Below are 19,934 nucleotides of genomic sequence, written 5' to 3'. Positions count from 1 at the left end.
TTGTTATAATATGAGACCACAATTGTTGCACAAGCAAAATGAAAAAGTGAACTGAAATTAGGCTGAGCGGTAGATCAGCGTCTTGATACAATTGTCATTCATTGGCATATCTAAATTAAATCCACACAGGGCCTCAGTCGTATTGTAATATTTTTTTTTAATTTCTTTCTCTTTAATAAAGCAAGCTTTGGAAAAGCGGATATAAATTGGTGCCTCTGTGTCAGGTCAATGAGGCATGAAGGAGGTCTGAAGTTGAAGGGAAAGGCAAACACTCCAGCCTGTTCAGTGTGTATTTTAATGTCAGTTGTAAAACATAGAACGCATGCTTGGTTGGTCCTCACTGATTTGCTGGACCACAACACTGGTAAGTTGATTAACCAGCCATGGAGTTCATTGCTCATTTTGCGAAAAATGTTCACAGTTAAGTTGGACCTTAACGTGTCCCATCACTGTCAGTACAAGCAAGACAATCCCACAAAGTACTCCGAAACAGTCCTTTTCTTTAAGTGTGCTCTTTGTTGCTTTATGAATTGAGTAAAAAATAAGTGTTTTTATGTAAATAATACTAATTGTAGACTGAGATTTATTCTATTAAGTGGTCAATCAGCTTTTGTCCTAATTTCTCTGAGTTAAGCACCCATGTGAGGAATTAACATTTTAACCCAGACAGAAAATCCTCTGTGGCCCAAAATTGACTTTATTTCTTGTTTCTCATTTTCAGGAAAACAAATATTTTCTTCTTGGTTTCTGGCTTGGCTCATTTCTTCTTGGCATCCTCGTTGTGGTTTTGTCAACTGGAACTGACCACTGTAAGTACACTCCCGTGACTCCGATTGTGGTTGATGCTGAGTTCATGTTGTAATAGCAAATTGTAGATTCAGACTGTAAAAGGGATCAGTGGGGAAACGAGGGGAAAAAATGAACTCGGATGTAAGTTTGATTTACGACGACTTGTCATTGCTGTCATCGTTATAATTTAAACACCATTTAACTTTAAAGCTGAGAAACATCTCAAGTTACATTAACACTTGAGTCCATGGACCACAATAATACAATACAACCATGACCACCGGATAAAATACATAAATTTTTATTCCGGTATATTAAAATACAATTAAAACAACACTGACACAACACCATGTATAGTTAAATCTATACATCATGAAATAACACAAAACGCATATTTGCTTTGTTTTTCTTCCTTGTAAAATTAGTACCGGTGCAGTCCCTTAGTATCAGAAATAAATGTACACGGACGTTAGAGTTTTTTTATGGTACTTGCATGGATTTCCTAAAAGTTTTTGTTGTCCAATTTTATATTAAAAACCACAGCAACTCATATTAGACAGTAAAACAAACATTGGATAGGAGATTATTAAAAAAAAAAAAAAAAAAAAAAAACATTCCACAAAGTGATACACAACAGTTTGTGTTTTGGGATGACAGCAGTTAATGTTGCTGGCAAAACAGCACTCAGATACGCCCATGCACACTTGACTGCAGTAAACACAAATGTCTCTCCCCAAGTGCTTATGAAATGTCTTTTGGAGACTAAATGACCATCCACTGTAGGCAAAGGCAAACTTCAAAGTACTCTGTTGTTACAAACAGATGTGAAACTCATTGCCAACTTTTGTACACCGACGGCAAAACGACCGCAGTGTAATAATTGTTGAATAATCAAGCAGCCCCCTCTGTCATTTCATTGTTAGTTTCAGACACCAAGACTCGCTCTTAAAAACACAAATTCTTAAGATTTTTTTTGCAGATAGTCCTTTGAGAAGAACATCCTGTATTTAGGACTGGGGGGGGGGGGGGGGGTGGCTGGGTGATTCCTGGTTTTTGAAGTTCAAGGGTCTGATGTCTTAATTAGCGCATGGCAGTTTCCTCCATTAACCATTAATCTACCACGGCCACATCAGTCACGTTATTTGGTGGACAACAAACGTGGCAGCCTTTAGTGGGGGGAGAAGGCAATAATAGGTCAAGAGGCTTCTGGAGGCTGGGGGAAGGTATCTTGGAGTGGAATCTTCCTGCCTTTGTAGTTTCTTCTTTTTGAACAGTGGTGCTTGCCTACTAGGTTTGTTTAAACAACCCACCGCACCCTCCTCCACAAACCAAGCATAGAACAAAGAATAACACAGATAAAAATGCTTTTTTAAAATATATACTAGTGTTGGATTAAATTACTATTTTTATTCTACCTTATACACATTTACTTTTGACCTTTTCATAATTTAAACACATATGTACAAAGAAACATCTAAAACAATAGCTTATAGCCTTTATAACTGAAAAAAAAAAGAAAGAAAATATTTCTGCTTTCATTGTAATACTTTAAAGGTGTTATGAGGATTTCCAGATGTGACAATTGAATTTTTTTTCTCTCTATCCAAAATTGGTAGCGTAACGGATGTCTTGGAATAAACTGTACAAAGTAAACAAGTATAAATAGAGAAATTGCTGTTTAAGTTATCATTATGAACATTACTGGGACAAACTGATTCTTTCCTGAAAATGTTGTCTCCACAGAAAACGTAGAAACGAGAGAAAGAGCAGAACGACTAAAAGTTATTTTTCATTCTCCATAAGTCTTTTCACTCAGCATCAGGCTTGTTCTGTCCTTTGCCTTCGCTGTTATCATTTCATCTGCAGGAGCAGGACTGGACAGACATATCGGGGTACATCTTGAGCACCAGATCCTTGGATTCTTCTCGGTAAAGCACTGCCAGAGGACTCATCCTCTCCGGTACACAGCAAGGCTCCGGAACCCCGGAAATAATCCCGACGGCTCGGACTATGCTTTGGATGGTGGCGTGGTTTGAGGGCCTCACCACCTGCCGATAGTTAGAGAAGAAGTTAAGGTCATGTGGCTTCGATTGGACCAAATGGGACAAGGTAAGCTGGAATTAGTGTCTTACCTTGGGCATTGGGAATCCACATGTTCCTGAGCAGTAGTAGGCGTCAAAAGCCTTGGGTGCGACGATCCACTCGCTCCAGCCGATGTCTGCAAAATCCACCCGGAGGTTCTTTCTGGAGCAGCCGTGGTGCCGAGTGTCTGCCCACTGTTTTCTTCTGGCCTTGCGCATGGTCTCATCATCAAAATTCAAAAGAGGTGAGCGGGAGTGATGAGCACTTGCCTTATTGTGCTTCCTTACATCCTTCACCTCATGTTTCTGCGCTTGTCTTTGACTATCCACCTCTTTGTATCTTCTCGCAGATGAGGCTTCAAATTTAGACCTGTCTGATGCTCTTTGTGTAGATTCGTCTTTTTCATGTCCACCTCTACTTTGCTTGCCCCTATCCTCGTGGCTTTTCCGTTTCTTTTCCTGCTTCCCAGCCTTCGGTTTGTGTTTGAGGGCCGGATACCATGAGCTCTCCCAAAGGTCATCCTTCCTGTATCCATCGGTTCTGTAGTCAACCTCGGGCAGCTCATTGTTCTGGATGGACTCTGGGAGAGAAGTGGCTTCCCTCCTCACACGTCCTTTCAACTGTGGTGAGAAATTGGGTCCGTACATGAGGTCGAGGGACTGCGAGGGCTCGCCACTCTCAGAAAACGGGTCGTATCTCTGAAGACTTGGGTACACACTGTTAGGTTCTGCCAAGGCGAGGTCATCTGCGTAGACTAACAGGTAGGCCCCACCTGAGTCCTCTGCTTTGTAATGCTGCCCTAAGTCCAACTCCACTGACACCAGGCGATGACCCTTATCCCTCGCCTCCTGTATGACCTGGGTCACGTCTTTCATCTGCCACACCCCTCTCCTGTTGGGGTGGAAGGTCACATTGCCTAGGAACGACCCGGTTGACCCAGAACTGACTCCCGACCCTGAGGAGACAGCACGAAGGAGCAGGCTGACGAGCGGAGAGGGCTGCGTGGCCGAGGACCGGCAGGATGTGCTCTTGAAGCGTTTACAGATCCACGCTTTTTGGGGAGGGAGCCGTCCTAGCAGGAAGTGGAATGTGGCTGACAGGATGACCTCAGAGTCCTGCAGGGTTGTGAGGTTTAGATGGTAGACAGTCCTTAGGTCAGAGGGCACTGCAAAGACAATCCATCAATCAGTACGCATGTCACTGTCATCGCTTCCCATTTCCAAACTTGGCCGAGTCACTTTTTTGTTACATTGTCACTTCCTGTTTTGTACTGCCTGTTCCGCGCAGGCCACAAAAAGGTAGATGACAGCTCATGTGCGGCGAGAGTTTGTTATGAAGCCTTACCAAATGTTTTTTTTTTTTTTTTATACTGGCAAAAGCTGATTAGGCCTCATCTTGATAATTTATCTAAAAATAAACAGTACACATTGTTTTTCAACACACAGGTGCTTCCATGTTTTTAACGTGGCCATATCAGCCAATATTTGTTTCCATACTTTCCATCATTTTTGAAAGTTGATTTTGGACAAGTTCGCTGTGATGGTGAATTAGTGTTTTGCATCGGTACGATGATAAAAATCTTTTCCAAAATAGGAATGGAATGGTGCTCCGCAACAAAACCTCATTTGAACTTCAGTTTTGACTGTAAAAGTTGATAAAGTCATGCCAAAACACATAGATGTGTAAATGGATAACAAATTGGACTTCACACACGGTGAAGTGGTGCAATTAAAAACGTTCCCTTAAATCCTGCGTTGCCGGGTTGTGCCTGCAGAAGCCGCCCTGTAAGAGGAACCAGACTCTGGGGGATGTGGGTGGCAGGGGAGGAGGTCGCTTTCCAGATTCATGATGAACATTAACTTCAACAGCAGACTTATTGTTCATTGTGTAAGAGTTCAACGGAAGTATGGACTGACTCAGGAGATATACATTACCTCAGATTCAGCCTGCATATGGAAATGCTTACCTCAAGCTTTGCTCTAAGCTTTTTTAATACAGCCTGCACCCTCTGCCCATGCAGGCACCGCGACACAATCGACTGTTTTAACAGCTCTTTCATTGTTGTGAGAAGTCCCTCACATCTCTTCTTAGATTACACCAGGCCATCGCAGTCAAAATACGCGCCTGTTATGTTACGCTATGTGAGAAGTACATGGGATATAAAATGAGTTATAAAAACAGCATCAAACGTGCTGTGACTAAGCTGGCTCCGCGACGTGAAGTCACACATGTCCTGGAGCCACAACACAAACACAGAATCCATGACAATGACACTCTGAGGCGCCACTCTGCGGTTGAAGCAGACATAAAGTCGGGCATGGCTCGCGGGGTATCGCAGGCATTTTTTTTTTTTTTTTTCATCTGTGGATAATGGATCGGACCCTCAGTAGAGAGAAGGCAGCTGCTGCAGTGTCACAGCATCATTTTAATGCATTCTCAGACTGTTCCAAAACACTCACACCTATTTAGAGCGCTTGGCTGAGTCAGGGAGCCCTGCTGAGAGCACTGCATGGCCACAAAATGAGAGACATTTAAATCAATGAGCTAATAATACGACATTAAAAAAATGTTTGCGGTATAATTCTAACAATACTTTTTTATTTTTTATTTTCAACAGTGGCTTGGAATGCTATTGCACCATTCTCTTTTAACCTCATTTTTCACTAATGGAAACTAAAGCCACAATAATAAACACAATGCAATGTTAATTACTTTGGCTTTGTTTTGGGTCTATTGAGCACGTTTTGTTAGGTCAGTGGCGGCACGGTGTCTGCGGTGGGAGGTTCGATCGAATCTGGGCTCTGGCCTTCTTCTATGGATTACTTTCAAGTTGTCAAGTTGGACAAGTTGTCCTTGTGTGTTATTGAGTGTCAATGGCTGTTTTAAACAGTACGTATGTGCCCTGCGATTGGTCGGCGACCAATCCAGGTTGGACCTAGGTGAGGCTCCAGCTCACCTGCGACCCTAATTAATATTAGTGTTATAGAAAATTGATGGATGGCTGATGGCTCTTAGAAATAGTGTATTTTAATAACAAGTTGGCACAGTGACAATTAGAAGTAAATAAAAAATATAATGCAATTATTTATTTATGGGTTTTCTTTTTTTTTTTCCCCTGAAATTTGTTGCATTTCACTCACCTTGGCTTGCTCTGAAGCTCCTGGCCGTGTTGCCCTCTTTGAGACGCTGCTCCTTGTTGCATCTCTCATGCAATTTGGACATGTGTTGGAGGAGCACGTCCTGGTTCAGTTCACCTGAGGAGGGCGGCCGAGGGAAGCTTGCTCCCTGCGCGATCGGAACCGACGCCACAAGGAAACACTTCAACACGAACTGCTGCAGGTGCGTGGAGAACATCGTCGTACCTGTCCTTAAAAGTCCTGCAACAACGAGGGCGCAAATCCAGGAATGAGATCGTGAAGGGTGAAAATAAAGTTCAAAAAGTCAACTCCAGTGGTGAGTCAAGACAATATTGTGCGTTAAAGTTCCACGCTGTCCTCTCATGTGCTTCTGATCGAACCTCCACGTACACGCCGAATGTGTGAAACTGGTCCAAGAGTTCAGGCAGCTTCATTTATTTCCAAGTATGTGTGCGCGCGCGTGTGTGACTATGCATGTGCGAGTGTGTGTGGTTTGCCGAGTTGCTGACGTACACTCCAGTGGGGCCAAAGAGCTCTCTGTGCAACCAGCAGTGGAGGTCATGATGCTGACACCCCGCCCCCCTTTCTCCTCTTTTTTCACATCATGATGATGTGTTCTAGTCTAGTGTACTCATAGCGCCATGGCACTCACAAATAGAGCACAATTTGCGCACATTTGTTTTGCAGTGCTCAGACAAAGCCACTTTTGAACCTTTTTAAAAAATATATATATATTTGGCAATTCCAACTCAACATTTCCAGCTCTCCCTTATTATTTCCAGTGAAAGCTTTTGACAGTCTGTAGTCACACATAATTAGCATTGAAATGCCTATAATAATAGTGGCGCTAACCACCCAAGGGCTATTGCTCTTAACAGTCATCATTTGGTGTGAATCTGTGGTTTATTATGCACAACTGTGGTGGGATTACTCTCTTTATATTATTGCATCTTTTAAACCTAACCACATCATAGTCCACTTTTTAATTTTTTTTTATTTGTGTGCCTATAAGTTATTTTCAGTTTCTGGAAGACTATAACGACAATGCTTGTTTTGTGGAAGCGGTGGTCTCCAGCAGAGTGGTTGTAACTAGCTGGGCCTCTCGGGTCACTCTCCGTCACCACCGCATATGCGACGCACACACAAAGTAGCACTTTTCTGGCCCCTAAGTATGTGAATGTGTGCATTTGTAAGACACTGGAGTTATGGTTGTAGTGTGACAGGAACACAAACAGCCTGGATGCTGCCAATGATTGATGACTACTGGTGGTTACATCAACTTTTATGATATACTACCACCCTCTCAAAGAAAGCAGCAACAAAAGAAGCCTCAAGATCCTGAGTCTTGCAGCCATCATAGTTTTGTAGTGGCAAACAACACTACTGCTACTACTTTGAGAGTCAAATCAAGCACTATAATGATTATTGTTTGACCTCTAAGTTTGAATATGTAGGGCGGTCCAAGATTAACTCTGGGTGTAATCCATTCAAGATTATTGCTCTCTGCATCGGGATTGTGTGAGCAGCTGAGACAAGCGTGCTGAACCCTGACCTTAACCTCACACAACACATTTGGGATGAACTAAAATAACATCTTTAAAACAGATTCACAAATAGATGGATAAAAATCCCCCACAGACACACGAAAAAATCTTCCCAGGAAAGACTGGATCATTTCTTCTATGTTCACATCATCTGGGTTGCTGATTGACTAAATACAGCACCAGACATGAGGCTTAGACAGAAGATAATCCTTTATTTTGATGATGACTTGTGGCCCACAAAATCCAGCATTCATGAGATGTGAGTGCTTGTTGCTTCCCGCTGATTCACAATTCAGCGGTGAAGTGTGAGTCCGGTTGTATCCGACCACTCAGACTGTTTTTGGACTGTGGCGTGTTACAGCTTGTCCAACACGAAGGTCTCCTCGTTGGGCCGTCCAAGTCAAACAGAACTTGCTTTCCGCTCTCTGCAGGGGTATGGAGGTTTCTAGGAATGTTGTTGAAGCGATCATTTGAAAATGTAAATCATGGCAAGAGAAGAAGAATATCGTAGAAGGGTTGCATAATTCAATTATACTGGGAAATAATGAACATGATCATTCTCTTCACATTATGTATGTCTAATTCTTAATAATGGCATATAATATCACATAAGTATGGTAATTTGAGCAGTTCCGTTTAGACATTACTTTATCAAACTAGTTGCTAATCAAATTAATCGGGTTTCCTGTTTTGGGGGATTGATGATCCTTTTTGAAAGAGACTTGAATTATTTACAGTGTGGATTCCTTTGCTTGTGGGCAATTGTGAAGTTCAACCCATCACAGTTACAGCATTCAATAACTTTAAGTGAAGCGTACGGCCTCCAGACCATTGGTGGGTGGTCTGCAAGAAACCCCAAGAGGTCTGTGAGAAACATGAATTTTGTAGTTCAAACGTCCAAATGCTGTATAGGCAATTTTTTTCAGGATTTTAGTATTGTTAACTTAATTTTTCTGTATCTTGAATTTTTTTTTTTTTTTTAAAGACTGCTTTAGTGCATATGACTTGGAATTTTATGACTTCTTTGAATTGAACATGTAAGGCCAAATGTGTTTTCTGTCCATGTGGGGTGTATCGCAAGAAAACTTTTTTTTTTTAAATTTTTTATGCGAGAGTTTTGTGCATGCACTTTTTTCCAATTCATGTGCTACAAATGATTTCCCACCTCAGTCTCTGGCCAGTAATGCATATCACATAGCCAGCAACCAAAATGCAAAGAACTGGTAAATTATTAACATTTCCAAGTGAACACTTATACTTTTTTTTTTGTCCATTAAAATAGTTTTGTGGTAATGAAAGACCAGGAAGCAAACCTTATGGCTGTCATCCCCTCACTTTTAAATGTGAGAGCAAAAGGGCAAAAGTGTGTTTGCATGAGTGTGACAATATGGAGACTGTAGTTATGGTGGCGCTGGTGGTAGTAACTCTGTGACCCATTCAAATGGTTAATAAAACATTCATAGAAGCAGAGGAATGTTATGGTTTGTATGTGTGTGTGTGTGCATAGCAGGAGAATGTGTGTGTGTTCTTCTGACTGTGATGTTGGGCCTCCTGCAGTGACCCCACGGAGTGCACCATTCTGTTAGCAAACAAAGGGTCGGCTGTTCCCCCCTACTCCAACCGTGGACTGTTCCAACGCCGCCGACTGCTCACCGCCGAGCTAACCAAATATTTCTCTTCCTGCTCGGAATTTGTCTCAATAAATAGGTTTATGTTTTGGGGTTTTCTTTCTCCTTCGGCTCTTTTCAACTGAGCGCTCCCGAACACTCAGGTGGCCCCCTAATCTCAGGACTTGCGGTGCTGGACGTGGCGCCTTTTTGAACTGGGACGAGAGCCGCGACATCCTGACTTTTGTGTGGAATAACATCCCAAAGTAAACTTTCTCTGGGAGTATTATTTCATCTTTCATTGACACTTTGCTGATTCCAATTCATTTTTCTTCACTTGGGCTTTCAAGGCTTTTGGAAAAATATAGAGATGCATTGTGCTAAAGCAGGGATACACTTTTTTTTTTTTTTTGCACTACTCAAATCATTAGCCGGACTGATTAGTGATTAAGAAAAACAAACACAAGATATAAACGAGCGTGGATATGCCGATCTGCAGAACTAATGATCGTTCAAACTACTTTAGAGGATTATTTAACTCGTAAAATTCATCAAATTCCCAAATAACTGTATATAGAAGTCACATGATCCAGTCGTGGGTAGTGATCAACAACAAGGAGTCCATGCACTAAGCAAGTGTGTCGTGTTTACAGGCGTGATGTGAGCAATGACTGCCGGTGTTGTGTTTACTCTGACGCCCGTGATATTCATTACCGGCTGAGCTGTGTGCTGCCACTTCCTGAACATGTCCCACAGGCCCCGTGACCTCTTCGTACGGGGGCTGCCCTTAAACCCCATTGAGCTTGGGCCAGGATGGAGGAAATTACTCTGCGAGATTGATTGGCTAAATCCTTTAATTATGCCGCTTTCACAATGCGGTTTGTGCCTTTGCTGGTTGTCAAACAACATTATGAAAGGGTCAAGCCGCTTGACAAAGCGACCCGTGTTTTATTGTTTTGATTAATGTAAAGCCTGAGGGTTTTGTTTGTGAGAAGGAATTGCTAAGGTTTCAAACTCAAAACACACAGAGGAATCAGATGGAGTAATTTAACGATTTGACACTTCATACTTGACTTTTCTCGTATTTTACATGTGGAGGTCTGACAAGGGAGAAACGTGTCATTTTTCCAGTGCGATGTGCTAATTCTGCCTTGTTTTAAGAGAACGTAATATGCCCACCCACATTTAGTACAATATCCTGCTGAGATTTTCACCACGTTTGTTTCTGTTGGGCCAACACATACAGGCTCATTTAAAATAGCTTTCCCTGATGAGACAGCAGAATATGAATTGGGAATATGATGGGAGGGTCTGAAATTCTGCTCCTTGAAGGACTGACTCTTTACTCTTGTTTGCTTCTGTCTCCGTCATTTAGAGAGGCAGCGTGTGAATTTAGCCTCCAAGCAAAGTCATAATTATAATATTTATTCCCTTGTTTATTGGGGGGGGGGGGGGGGTCAGCCCTTCAGCCCTCCTGTCGTTCCGCGGCCTCTAATTGGACCTGACCATTGCCGTGGTGAAGTCATAGTTATGGGCTTCAGTCTGTACAAAGCATGCGAGTGACTGAGTGACTGAGTAATTGAAGGTCAGGAAATTAGAGATTGAAAAGAAACATTTTTCAATATTTCCAAGTCTTGTTGAATCAGTTTGATATTTCTTGATTCTGGCAATCGCTGTCACAAAAGCAAACATTTCCATCCACTGAGTTTAAATGAGATCTGTTTTTTCTGGCAGGGTTGCCTACAGAGTAAATGTACAGATTGGCGGTGTCCATTGTTAACCTGAAGAAAAGGTTGCGGACCGGTAAATGTCAGAGCAGCGACTATTTTCACTGAATGAAAATTTCCTGAGAGGAACAAACAGTGTCTCAGAAATAGGGGTACGGTGGCAGTCCATAACGTAGCCCTAATTCATACTGTAGCACCGTAAATGATAAATTTGAAAACACGGACTTGATGTCATACTTGGCAACTATACGGGAGCAACAATGTGCCTTGCAGACGATGTGAGTCCAGAGGAACTGGAAAAAGGCAAACTTGTTGAATGTTGAACTAAAACACTCTCAGGGAGCAATAAGCTGATGCCATCACTCTTTTCTTCGAAGGTCTGCCCTGGAAAAAGTCATTTGGGTCAATTAAGCAATCATTAAAAGAGCATGTGTAAGTGTCAGCGGATCCGATGATCTCATCAACACATCTTTGTTAAGTGCGTGGCCCCACGTTAGGGAGATAGATTTGTAAAGGCCCAGTAGATTGGGTGGTGAAAGTGTCACGGGTGAGACATGTGGCACACACCACAGGATGTCTGCTCACACCCAGATGTCTCGTGTGCCACACACATCTGATTGTTCCACAGCCACGAGGCCTTCAAATGGAACTCCAAAAGCCTTGTGCGGTGAATCCCGGCTCCACAGAGGATCCGCAACCCCGGGGTAGCTAATGCTGAATGACAGGCAGACGCTGATCAAAGCTACTTCTGGAAGCTCTCCTGTCAATGTTTGGAAGGGGACAGAGTGGGCTTGATAAGTGAAGAGACAAGAGCAGTATGCCCGGTCTGGACCCGGGCCAAGGATCAAGGATCAGACAGCATGACGGGACTTTATTAGCTTCAGCACAGACAATACACCCACCACAGTGGACCTCCGCTATTGCCAGATTATCTCATCTCTCTTTATATGCAACCCGCTGGAGTTAGGAGGTGATTAGATACTTGGATAATAAACGTTTGAGTCGGACTCAAAGTTCGAACCGAAATCTCAACTTTGAATGAACTCGTCAATCAAACAGGAGGTGGTCTTTGAGACATTTATTGTCATGTTCACCTTTTTCTAGATATTCAAAGCAGGCAATAGAGTTGCATTACTTACTGTGAGTTGAAATTTAAGATTTCATGGCGTATATCTATGAAGGCTGTTCAAAAGTGAGATAAAAAAAAAAAAACAGCTGAGTAAGCAGTTTTGCACATGTGCCAAATATTAGTCTACCAAGTATAGTTCAACCATGTTTGTATGATTTATTGTGTCAGGGTAGTCATCTTTACTTCAAACTTTATAAATGCAAAATATACTTCTCTAAGTTGTTACTTTGTAAATGACAAATCTCCAGAAAATATGTACAATAATGTGCCTTTAAGAAAGAAAGAAAGAAGGATCTCAAAGCCAATTCCAGAACGAATTCTGACTTTGCTTTAAACATGAAGTGAAATGAACACATGCAAAGAACATCGTGTATTTTTCTCCCTTGTTAGCCAAGCTGACTGAAGCCAAGAAAAACTACATTGCCGCCTTTCTCCATACATAGCGGAAATGAAAAAGTAGAAAAAAAACAAAAAATTCAAGTTTAAATCAGTTTGCTGTTCTGACCTCCTTGAGAAGTTTTAGACATATTTGTTAAGGCAGGACAATGTTGGTCTTCACCTCAAACACTGATCAAAACACACATTGAGGGCCAAGTTGCTTCGGGGTGTTTACAACCTTAATAGCCAAGTTCTGTCTTGCTTCGGTGCTTCCTGTTTGTTTCCACTACAAAGTTGAGGTGAAGTTGAAGGAAGTGCTTGCTGACCTCTTTGCTCCGTGCCTCAAGGCAGCACCCAACACAGGAGCCTGCAAGAGTATGCAACATGACATACTACGTACTGTATATGTGTTATCAATAATTACTTACTTACTACTACTACTACTACTGCTAATAATAATAATAATAATAATAATAATAATAATAATGTTAATAATAATAATAATAATAATAATAATAATAATAATAATAATAATAATAATAATAATAATAATAATAATAACGCATTCCAATGTTTTTAATTTGTAACAAAATGTAATGGCTTGTTTTGTAGCACATGTGCTATCCCTCCACAAATTTTCTTGGAAATTCAGCAACAAGCTGGACTTTGTGGATATTCGGTGCATGAGGCAAAGAAGAACCCATTAAAATTGGGTGTGGATATGAATAAAGGTGCGGATCCTTGTTTTTTAAATTTGTTGAAAATATTGCTGTCATTTTATTGGGCATTTGTCAAATGATTTGTAATGCCCCCTACTTTCTATTCATAGGATTGGAGCAAAACAGTGTTGACTACAACTGTTTGAATTTATGACCATGCTCAGACATTTTGCTGAACACGTTTATAAACAGTTTAATGATTTACTGTGGTGTTGAACGGCATTGCATCATCGTAGGTTGTATTCCTAATCTTGTTTACTTCTGAATCTTATAAACATACTTTCTTAGTGATGGATACTATAAGTAATCACTAGCAACTAAGATTCATATGTGCATTTTTATCTTGGTACAAATAATGACTGTTCTTGTAGTTGGGGGGTCATGGGCCAACATGGTTCCATTTAGTGCGTAAACAGGAAACAAAATCATTTCTCAAAGATGTAAAGCCGTGGTTGAAAAAGCCCTTGACCTTTCAGATCTCCCGCTTTCTTCATCTGAAGGTAAAAACAATCCAATATCCTGCTTTCCGTCTCTCATCATATCTCAATATATCATTTTGATTTGTGTTTGTATAATTATTTCCCTTCTTTATGGAGCTGGAGATGTAGTTCAGTGTTCTAATATTGCATTTGATCTGGAGCTCTTCAAACGTATGCCCATAAATCTTGAAATGCAAATCACAGGCCCCGAGGATTGCTGTGGTGCCTTGAGGTCTGAGCGCAGTTTTGATGGGGTGAGATTCAAAAGCATAATCACGCTTTGGAGGAATGAAAAGTGAAACCATCACCGAGTGGGATCTTCTCTGAAGTGCTTCCGCATGGCTCCTGAGTCCAAAAAGACCCGCCATTGCGTTGCCCTATTGGCCACTGTACGTTCTCCACTCATCCCCTTGTACTCTGTGTTCCAATCTTCCTAAAGCCACCTCGTTAAATGTGCCCCGACTGGCTTGACTGAACCCGATAGCGGTTTAATTTCAAGCTCTGCGTGAAACAATCAAACTTTTGTCTGTCATGTTGGGCCCCCCACAAGCTCGCTCCTAGTATAGCTGTAAGAGTCTGCTTGAACAGCATGAAAACACATGTAGCAAGTTGCCGGAGCAGCCTTTGGTCTGACCACAACAGTCGACTTTCGGAAAATGTGGGCAAAAACCCACATGACACCAGAATGTGTTTGGTTGTTCAACATTTGATTTGACCCGAGGTGCAAATGTCTCAATGTGTGTGTCCTATATGCTCTTTCATCCTGGATGTTGTATTCAGTTGAACGTCTGTGTTTTATTATTGCTCCATTGGAGTCAATCAGCTAGTTTATTATGTGTATTAATATACAGTGATGATATGAGCTGGAGGCCAAGGTTAGCATCGTTTGGTCTAAGGCCAGAGGGTCGTGGCACTCGACCAGCCGAAAGAAATCATCTTATTGTTTTTGTACATTGCACCATTGCTAAATATCTCTTGCTGTCAGTCTGGCCGCAAACTCATTTCAAGCAGCTTGCGGCATTCTGCTATGATTTTGAAACATGGCATGGGTTTATGATGCTTCTTTCTTCTAAAACCTAAAGAGGAAGGAAGTGGACGGCGGTAGATGACAGCTGACTGAAGCAACGCTGTTGGGGGTTCTGATGATTTTTGGAACGCTTGGATGGGAGGTGGTGACTCATCCGCCGCCTTGTCATCTTTTCCAGCTGGGCCTCAGTCCTGAGGAGGTTTTAAAGAACATCATAAGATATAAGAAGAAAATGAGGAAACGTGACTTCCAGATCCACGTCTTATAACTTGTTTCTTTGCTCGAGAACTCGTGTTTGAGGTCGTTTGTGGGGGATCGTTTGAGTTCCCAGTGGTGCCCTCTGAAGCAACCGTGCCCGGTTTTTGGGCTTTACTGCAGCTCTCCCATGGCCCACAATTAATTTGGATTCCCAAAAACCCATTCCTCTGTGTTTTATGTTCTTTTTATTCTCTTCTGGGGAGTTGCTACTGATCCGAGGAGCTTTATCAGTCTTGCTTGCCTGAAGGGTGATAAAAAAAGAAAAAGAAAAGTGCAGTGTTAGACATGATTTATTTCAAGTCCTGCTTCTCTTTCTGCTTCATGGGTCATCAGAGCAGGGGGGAGTTGATAAAGCCCTCCAAAAATTCAGTTTCTCCCAGTGGCCGCTCTCACCAGCTGGCAGTCTTGGACTCGGGGAAGAAACGGGCTTTGTGATGGAGGGTGGCCTGCTGAGCCCACTCTAAACACACCCACAGGGCTTCAGGAGAGTGGAGCTGGGAAAAGAGAGGTCGGAGAGAAAACAGAGGCCCCAAAACAGCAGCCAGTGACCCCGGCCTGATGCAAACACTTTTGTTTTATTGTACTGACACCATCAAGGGGGAGAAATATCCCAGTCGCAAGCTTTGATGGTCCGAAGCGGGATATTCTCTTGAAATAATATAAACTAGAATTAATAGAGCGGATCTCCACCAACGTTGAATTATTTTTAAAAGTGGGGCAAAATCGACTAGGTTTTTAGTTTCCACAATCGGCAGTTAATATTTTTATCCTTTAAAGAATTTCCGTCCAAACAAGGCTACATCTTTTGATCTTGAATGTTTAGTAGGGTCTTAAATCACAATATACAGTATATTGTCTATCAGCCCCAAATTATTGCCAGGCTCTGCCCCGAGTGTCAGTCCAGGATTATTTTAGCGTAGCAATCACCCGTTATAGTAAAAAAGAATCTTGCCGTTTGCCTAATTACCTATGACATCAACTGCCGAATGATCCATGATATTCCATGACACGGTTTATCCTGCCAGTCAAGATCAGAGGCGATTTGAGTGACATAATGGAAACTATTAGTTGGGCTTCAACCTCACTGTATTTCTTTTCAACATTATACCAAATATAAGATTCCTTGAAATTCTTATGTTAGAGGAGAAGAAACATCCCCACGATCCCCCTAAGCATTATCTGCCACTCCGCACACTCGTGTAGTTTATTCGGCCTCTCCCGATGGTTTCCATCAACTCCTTACAACCACGCTTAGAAATCAAATAGCATAGAGGCTTTTTTTTCTTCAAGCCTCCCTCATTAAAAGGCTTCCTCATTTAAGTTTCCAGCCTGCGTGCACTCTAGGGTTTGAGCTAGTAAACAACAGAAAGGTCTAAATCAGTGGAAAAAATGTCTCGTGGCGTCATGTGCCATTCATCCTTGCCCAGACATTTTACAATATCACCATTATCAACCTGAGGCCGCAAACATAAAAATAGTAAAGTGAGGGTCATTTTTTTTTTTTTTTTAATACATTGACAATGCGACTTCAGGTGCACCTTATGTATGAAAGTCAAATTGAAGCTGAATCAAGTGTGACTTTTTTGCTCCCCTCATGGTTTGTTTTCCTTAATGTATAGTTTAACCCAATGCACTCTATAGATGGAAATTTCCCAAAATAGTCATGTGTACAGACAATGACTCATGATTAGTTCGATCATTGTGTCCTCCAAAGGGTGGAGGATGAGTAGTAAATCCCATTTTTCGGGGATTGGAATGAGATTTTATGATCATCCGGAATGACCTCAATCATCCTTCTTCCATTATGGCGTGATAAATGTTTCTCTTTAGTTCCGGCCTTTGTGTAAAAACTCTGTTCCGTCATGTTCATGCACTTGTTGGCTATTTGTCACGTTTTGCCACTGACTGCTTAGTTTCATCCTCCAATTACTTTCTCCCCTCCCACTGTCTCGTTGGACATAGGTCTGGATTTTATGGATTTCATGTCCAAATGTTTTTTTTTCCTTTTTAATTCCTGACTTCTTGCACGGCCTTTCGACATGCTGACGTCTATCATAGTTGAATTAACCCAAATATGTTGACTCTATGCGTAAAGCTCACCTCTCCTTGCCCTTCTATTTGCCATCGTCACCATTACCTAGCATCCAACTTCTCTACGCTCTGCATGCGAACGTGTCACTGTCTATTAGCCAGGACCCGAGCGAGTGCATATGTTGGACGGAGGCTGTTGAGGAAAGCCCAGGTGAGGCGTTTTCTCACGGTATCCCTCTTGCACGTGCGGCCAGCTCATTAGAGTTTCCAGCCACACGGTCAGCTCTCCACATTGGCACACACACATTCCTGCTCAAGCCATCGAACACCGAGGCGCCAAACCATACAAGACCCTTTTGTGAAAACAGGGCAATAATGTTCTCTAATGTCCTCAGTGTCAGTATGTTGGCATGTAAGGCTATGCACAATCAAAAGGCAATTTAAGAACGCTTTCATCCAAAACTTAGCTGGAGCATTGTTTGAAAGCAAAATGGAAAAAGTTGATGAAACGCGCCTTGTAAGGTGACACACTCCAAGCGGTCATGCCTCAATAGTAGTTTTAGGATTTAGAAAGGTTGATTGATGCCGTCCAATTTTAATGTCCTCGTTCCACGCTGCGAGTTAAATTGACTGGAATATGTCTTTGTACCTTACCAAGAGCGTGACTTAGTTAATATTTACATTTCAACTGGAAAAACTAACTTTTCTGCAGGGATTATGAATATCCCCTCATCGTAACATGACATTTTTAGATGCTAGGGTTTCAAAGGGGACTTAATAGCCAGCAGTGCAAATCCAACTGACTACAAAAGAAATTTGATTGATCACCTGTGTGGGTGGAATGATGAAGATGATGAATGTGTCACCTTTACTTCTTTGACGTGTGTGGGAAGATGTCAGAAAAGTACGGCACGGTCACACACCCACAACACAAATAGAAATGCATTATAAAGTATGAAAAGAAAACAGTCTTATGAATGTGGAGCATTTTGGTACAGTTTAATATATGTTAAAGGTCAACTTTGTATTTATATACACATGAACCTTTCATAACAAAAGGGGCGAAATATAACCACGTGTAATATTATTGATAAATTATCATTGTGGCTAATGAATATGTGTGCTTCATTTGTATCTTCGTGTGATCATGAAGATGTGAACAATTTTACACATCAGTATGAACACATTTGAAACATTGTGACATCAAGCACAGACACACTCCTGTGCTATTCACATCTCTATCGTGACTGGTCCGTGCCTTGGTCATGCTGCCCCTGCTTTGTTCCCCAAACAACATCTTTAAAGAAAGCCTCTGATGGGCCTATTTGACATGTATTCTTTGGGGAAGAAAATTTAGACCCCTCAGACCCTGGCCTTGGCCCTCATCTGCAAAGCAACCTCTGCGCAAGGCTGCCACTGTGACTAATGCCCCATAGTCGGGCCTCTGAACCTCTGCGTGTATGTGTGTGTGTGCATATGTGTGTGTGTTTGAGTCAGGGAATGAGAGAAAGTGTGACTAATGTCTACAGAATAGTATTTATACATTACGGCACCATTAGTAGTTTTGGCTCCTGGATGGAACAGCAGGGAGTGAGACAAGCATTGTCGTGCTCCCGGTAGCCTCCCCTCGCACATAACCCCAACACACACGCACACACACACACACACACACACACACACCAAATCCCATCTCTCTGCCATCATCCCTTCAGCCATTTCAAATTAAGTTGAACCACTGAGTTTCAAAGCAACGTTATGTTGCAAAGCGTATGATATTTCACTGCATTGTAAACGCTCAAGTTACTTCTGCAGTTTGGGGTCACTTGTTGACTCAACCGCAGAGGGGATCAGACAAATTTAAATCCAGATCCTCGGGCCTGTGAGGCAGACAGTCTAACCACTATTGCAGCGTGTTGCCCTTGACTACATTGTCTTTATGTGAAAGTTAGACCAAGTTATTTTATAACCGTGGAAATTACAGAAATGACTACAAAGCACCTATGTAAGGGGATTGTAAAAAAAAAAAAAAAATCTTAATGCACACACTGTGTACTTCTAATATTTCTATACCTTTATAGTCTAAATTGGCGACCACAGCTGTTTACATGAATCAGCACCAACATATGAAGTGCAATCTCTTTTCATAACGTTTCCAAGTCTAGACAGACCCAGACAAAGAAAATATTACCTTGCAGTCAAGGAAAGGCCTTAATTCATATGTTATTTATATAACACAGAGGAAGTCCCCGGCGGAGTTCCCTAATGGTACCAGCAGATAAACGCTCTACAAACACAGATAAGCGATAATAACTTGGGGGCGGGGCAGAATACTGATAACAAGCTCATTTCGTCTTATTGACACCAGAACAAATCGTGACATTTTCCTTGGCAAAGATGATAAAAGTCCAAGTGTTGTGTTCAGGATGTTGAGGGAAAGCATCAAGGCCAAGATTTGCCCATCATTGGGAGCAGCATTGGAACAAGTGTGTGTGTGTGTGTGTGTGCGTGTGTGTGTGTAAGAGAAGCAAGGTGTAAAAATACCACACTGCTCCAAGATAAACCCTCTCTCCCACGGTTTGACATTTCCAGAGGCCTGGAGCGTGGGAGTGTGTGAGGGGGTTGCCCTGCCAGTGGGTGCCCGTGGATGTGTGTGTAGGAGGTTTCCCTTCACCTAGTAGAAAAGCTCCATTGATGTTGACTCTGGCTCCTCGCAAGTGCGGACACAAGGTCAGAGGAAAGCTCTTGGCCATTTTCCACATACAAACACTCCAGCGTGTTTGCGTGTTTCCCCGTGTACGGGATTTTCTGGGTGTGACTCATGCGTAATTGAAAAGGGAAATCTGTTTTCTTACGGCTGGACTTTTAGGAGAGAAGCGCACGTGGCCCTGTGGAAGCCTTCAAACAGCTCCTCAGCCTCCTTTTCCAGCTGGGCCCTGCCAGCGACCTGTCAGGTCAATAAAATGCGACCTTTGGCGGCAGGCATCCGATAAAGTTCCTCACTTTGCACCGTTACAGCCCTACATGGAC

The 19,934-nt window shown here is 42.2% G+C and overlaps 1 protein-coding gene across 1 annotated transcript; it reads right to left on the bottom strand.

Moving 5' to 3' along the window:
- Positions 1–1,074: 1,074 nt before the first annotated feature.
- Positions 1,075–6,536, bottom strand: gdf10a (growth differentiation factor 10a). The gene is made up of 3 exons (XM_049735593.2): positions 6,012–6,536; positions 2,922–4,036; positions 1,075–2,837 (listed from the first exon to the last, which is right to left on the bottom strand). Exons 1-3 carry the CDS (start codon positions 6,223–6,225, stop codon positions 2,646–2,648), a joined length of 1,521 nt encoding a protein of 506 aa, XP_049591550.1. The 5' UTR covers positions 6,226–6,536; the 3' UTR covers positions 1,075–2,645.
- Between the last annotated feature and the right edge of the window lie 13,398 nt (positions 6,537–19,934).

The sequence above is a fragment of the Syngnathus scovelli genome, chromosome 12 (assembly GCF_024217435.2).
Source record: "Syngnathus scovelli strain Florida chromosome 12, RoL_Ssco_1.2, whole genome shotgun sequence".
NCBI classification, from domain to species: Eukaryota; Metazoa; Chordata; class Actinopteri; order Syngnathiformes; family Syngnathidae; genus Syngnathus; species Syngnathus scovelli.
The sequence above is the reverse complement of the archived record's forward strand: the minus strand, read 5'-3'. Positions and strand labels throughout refer to the sequence as shown.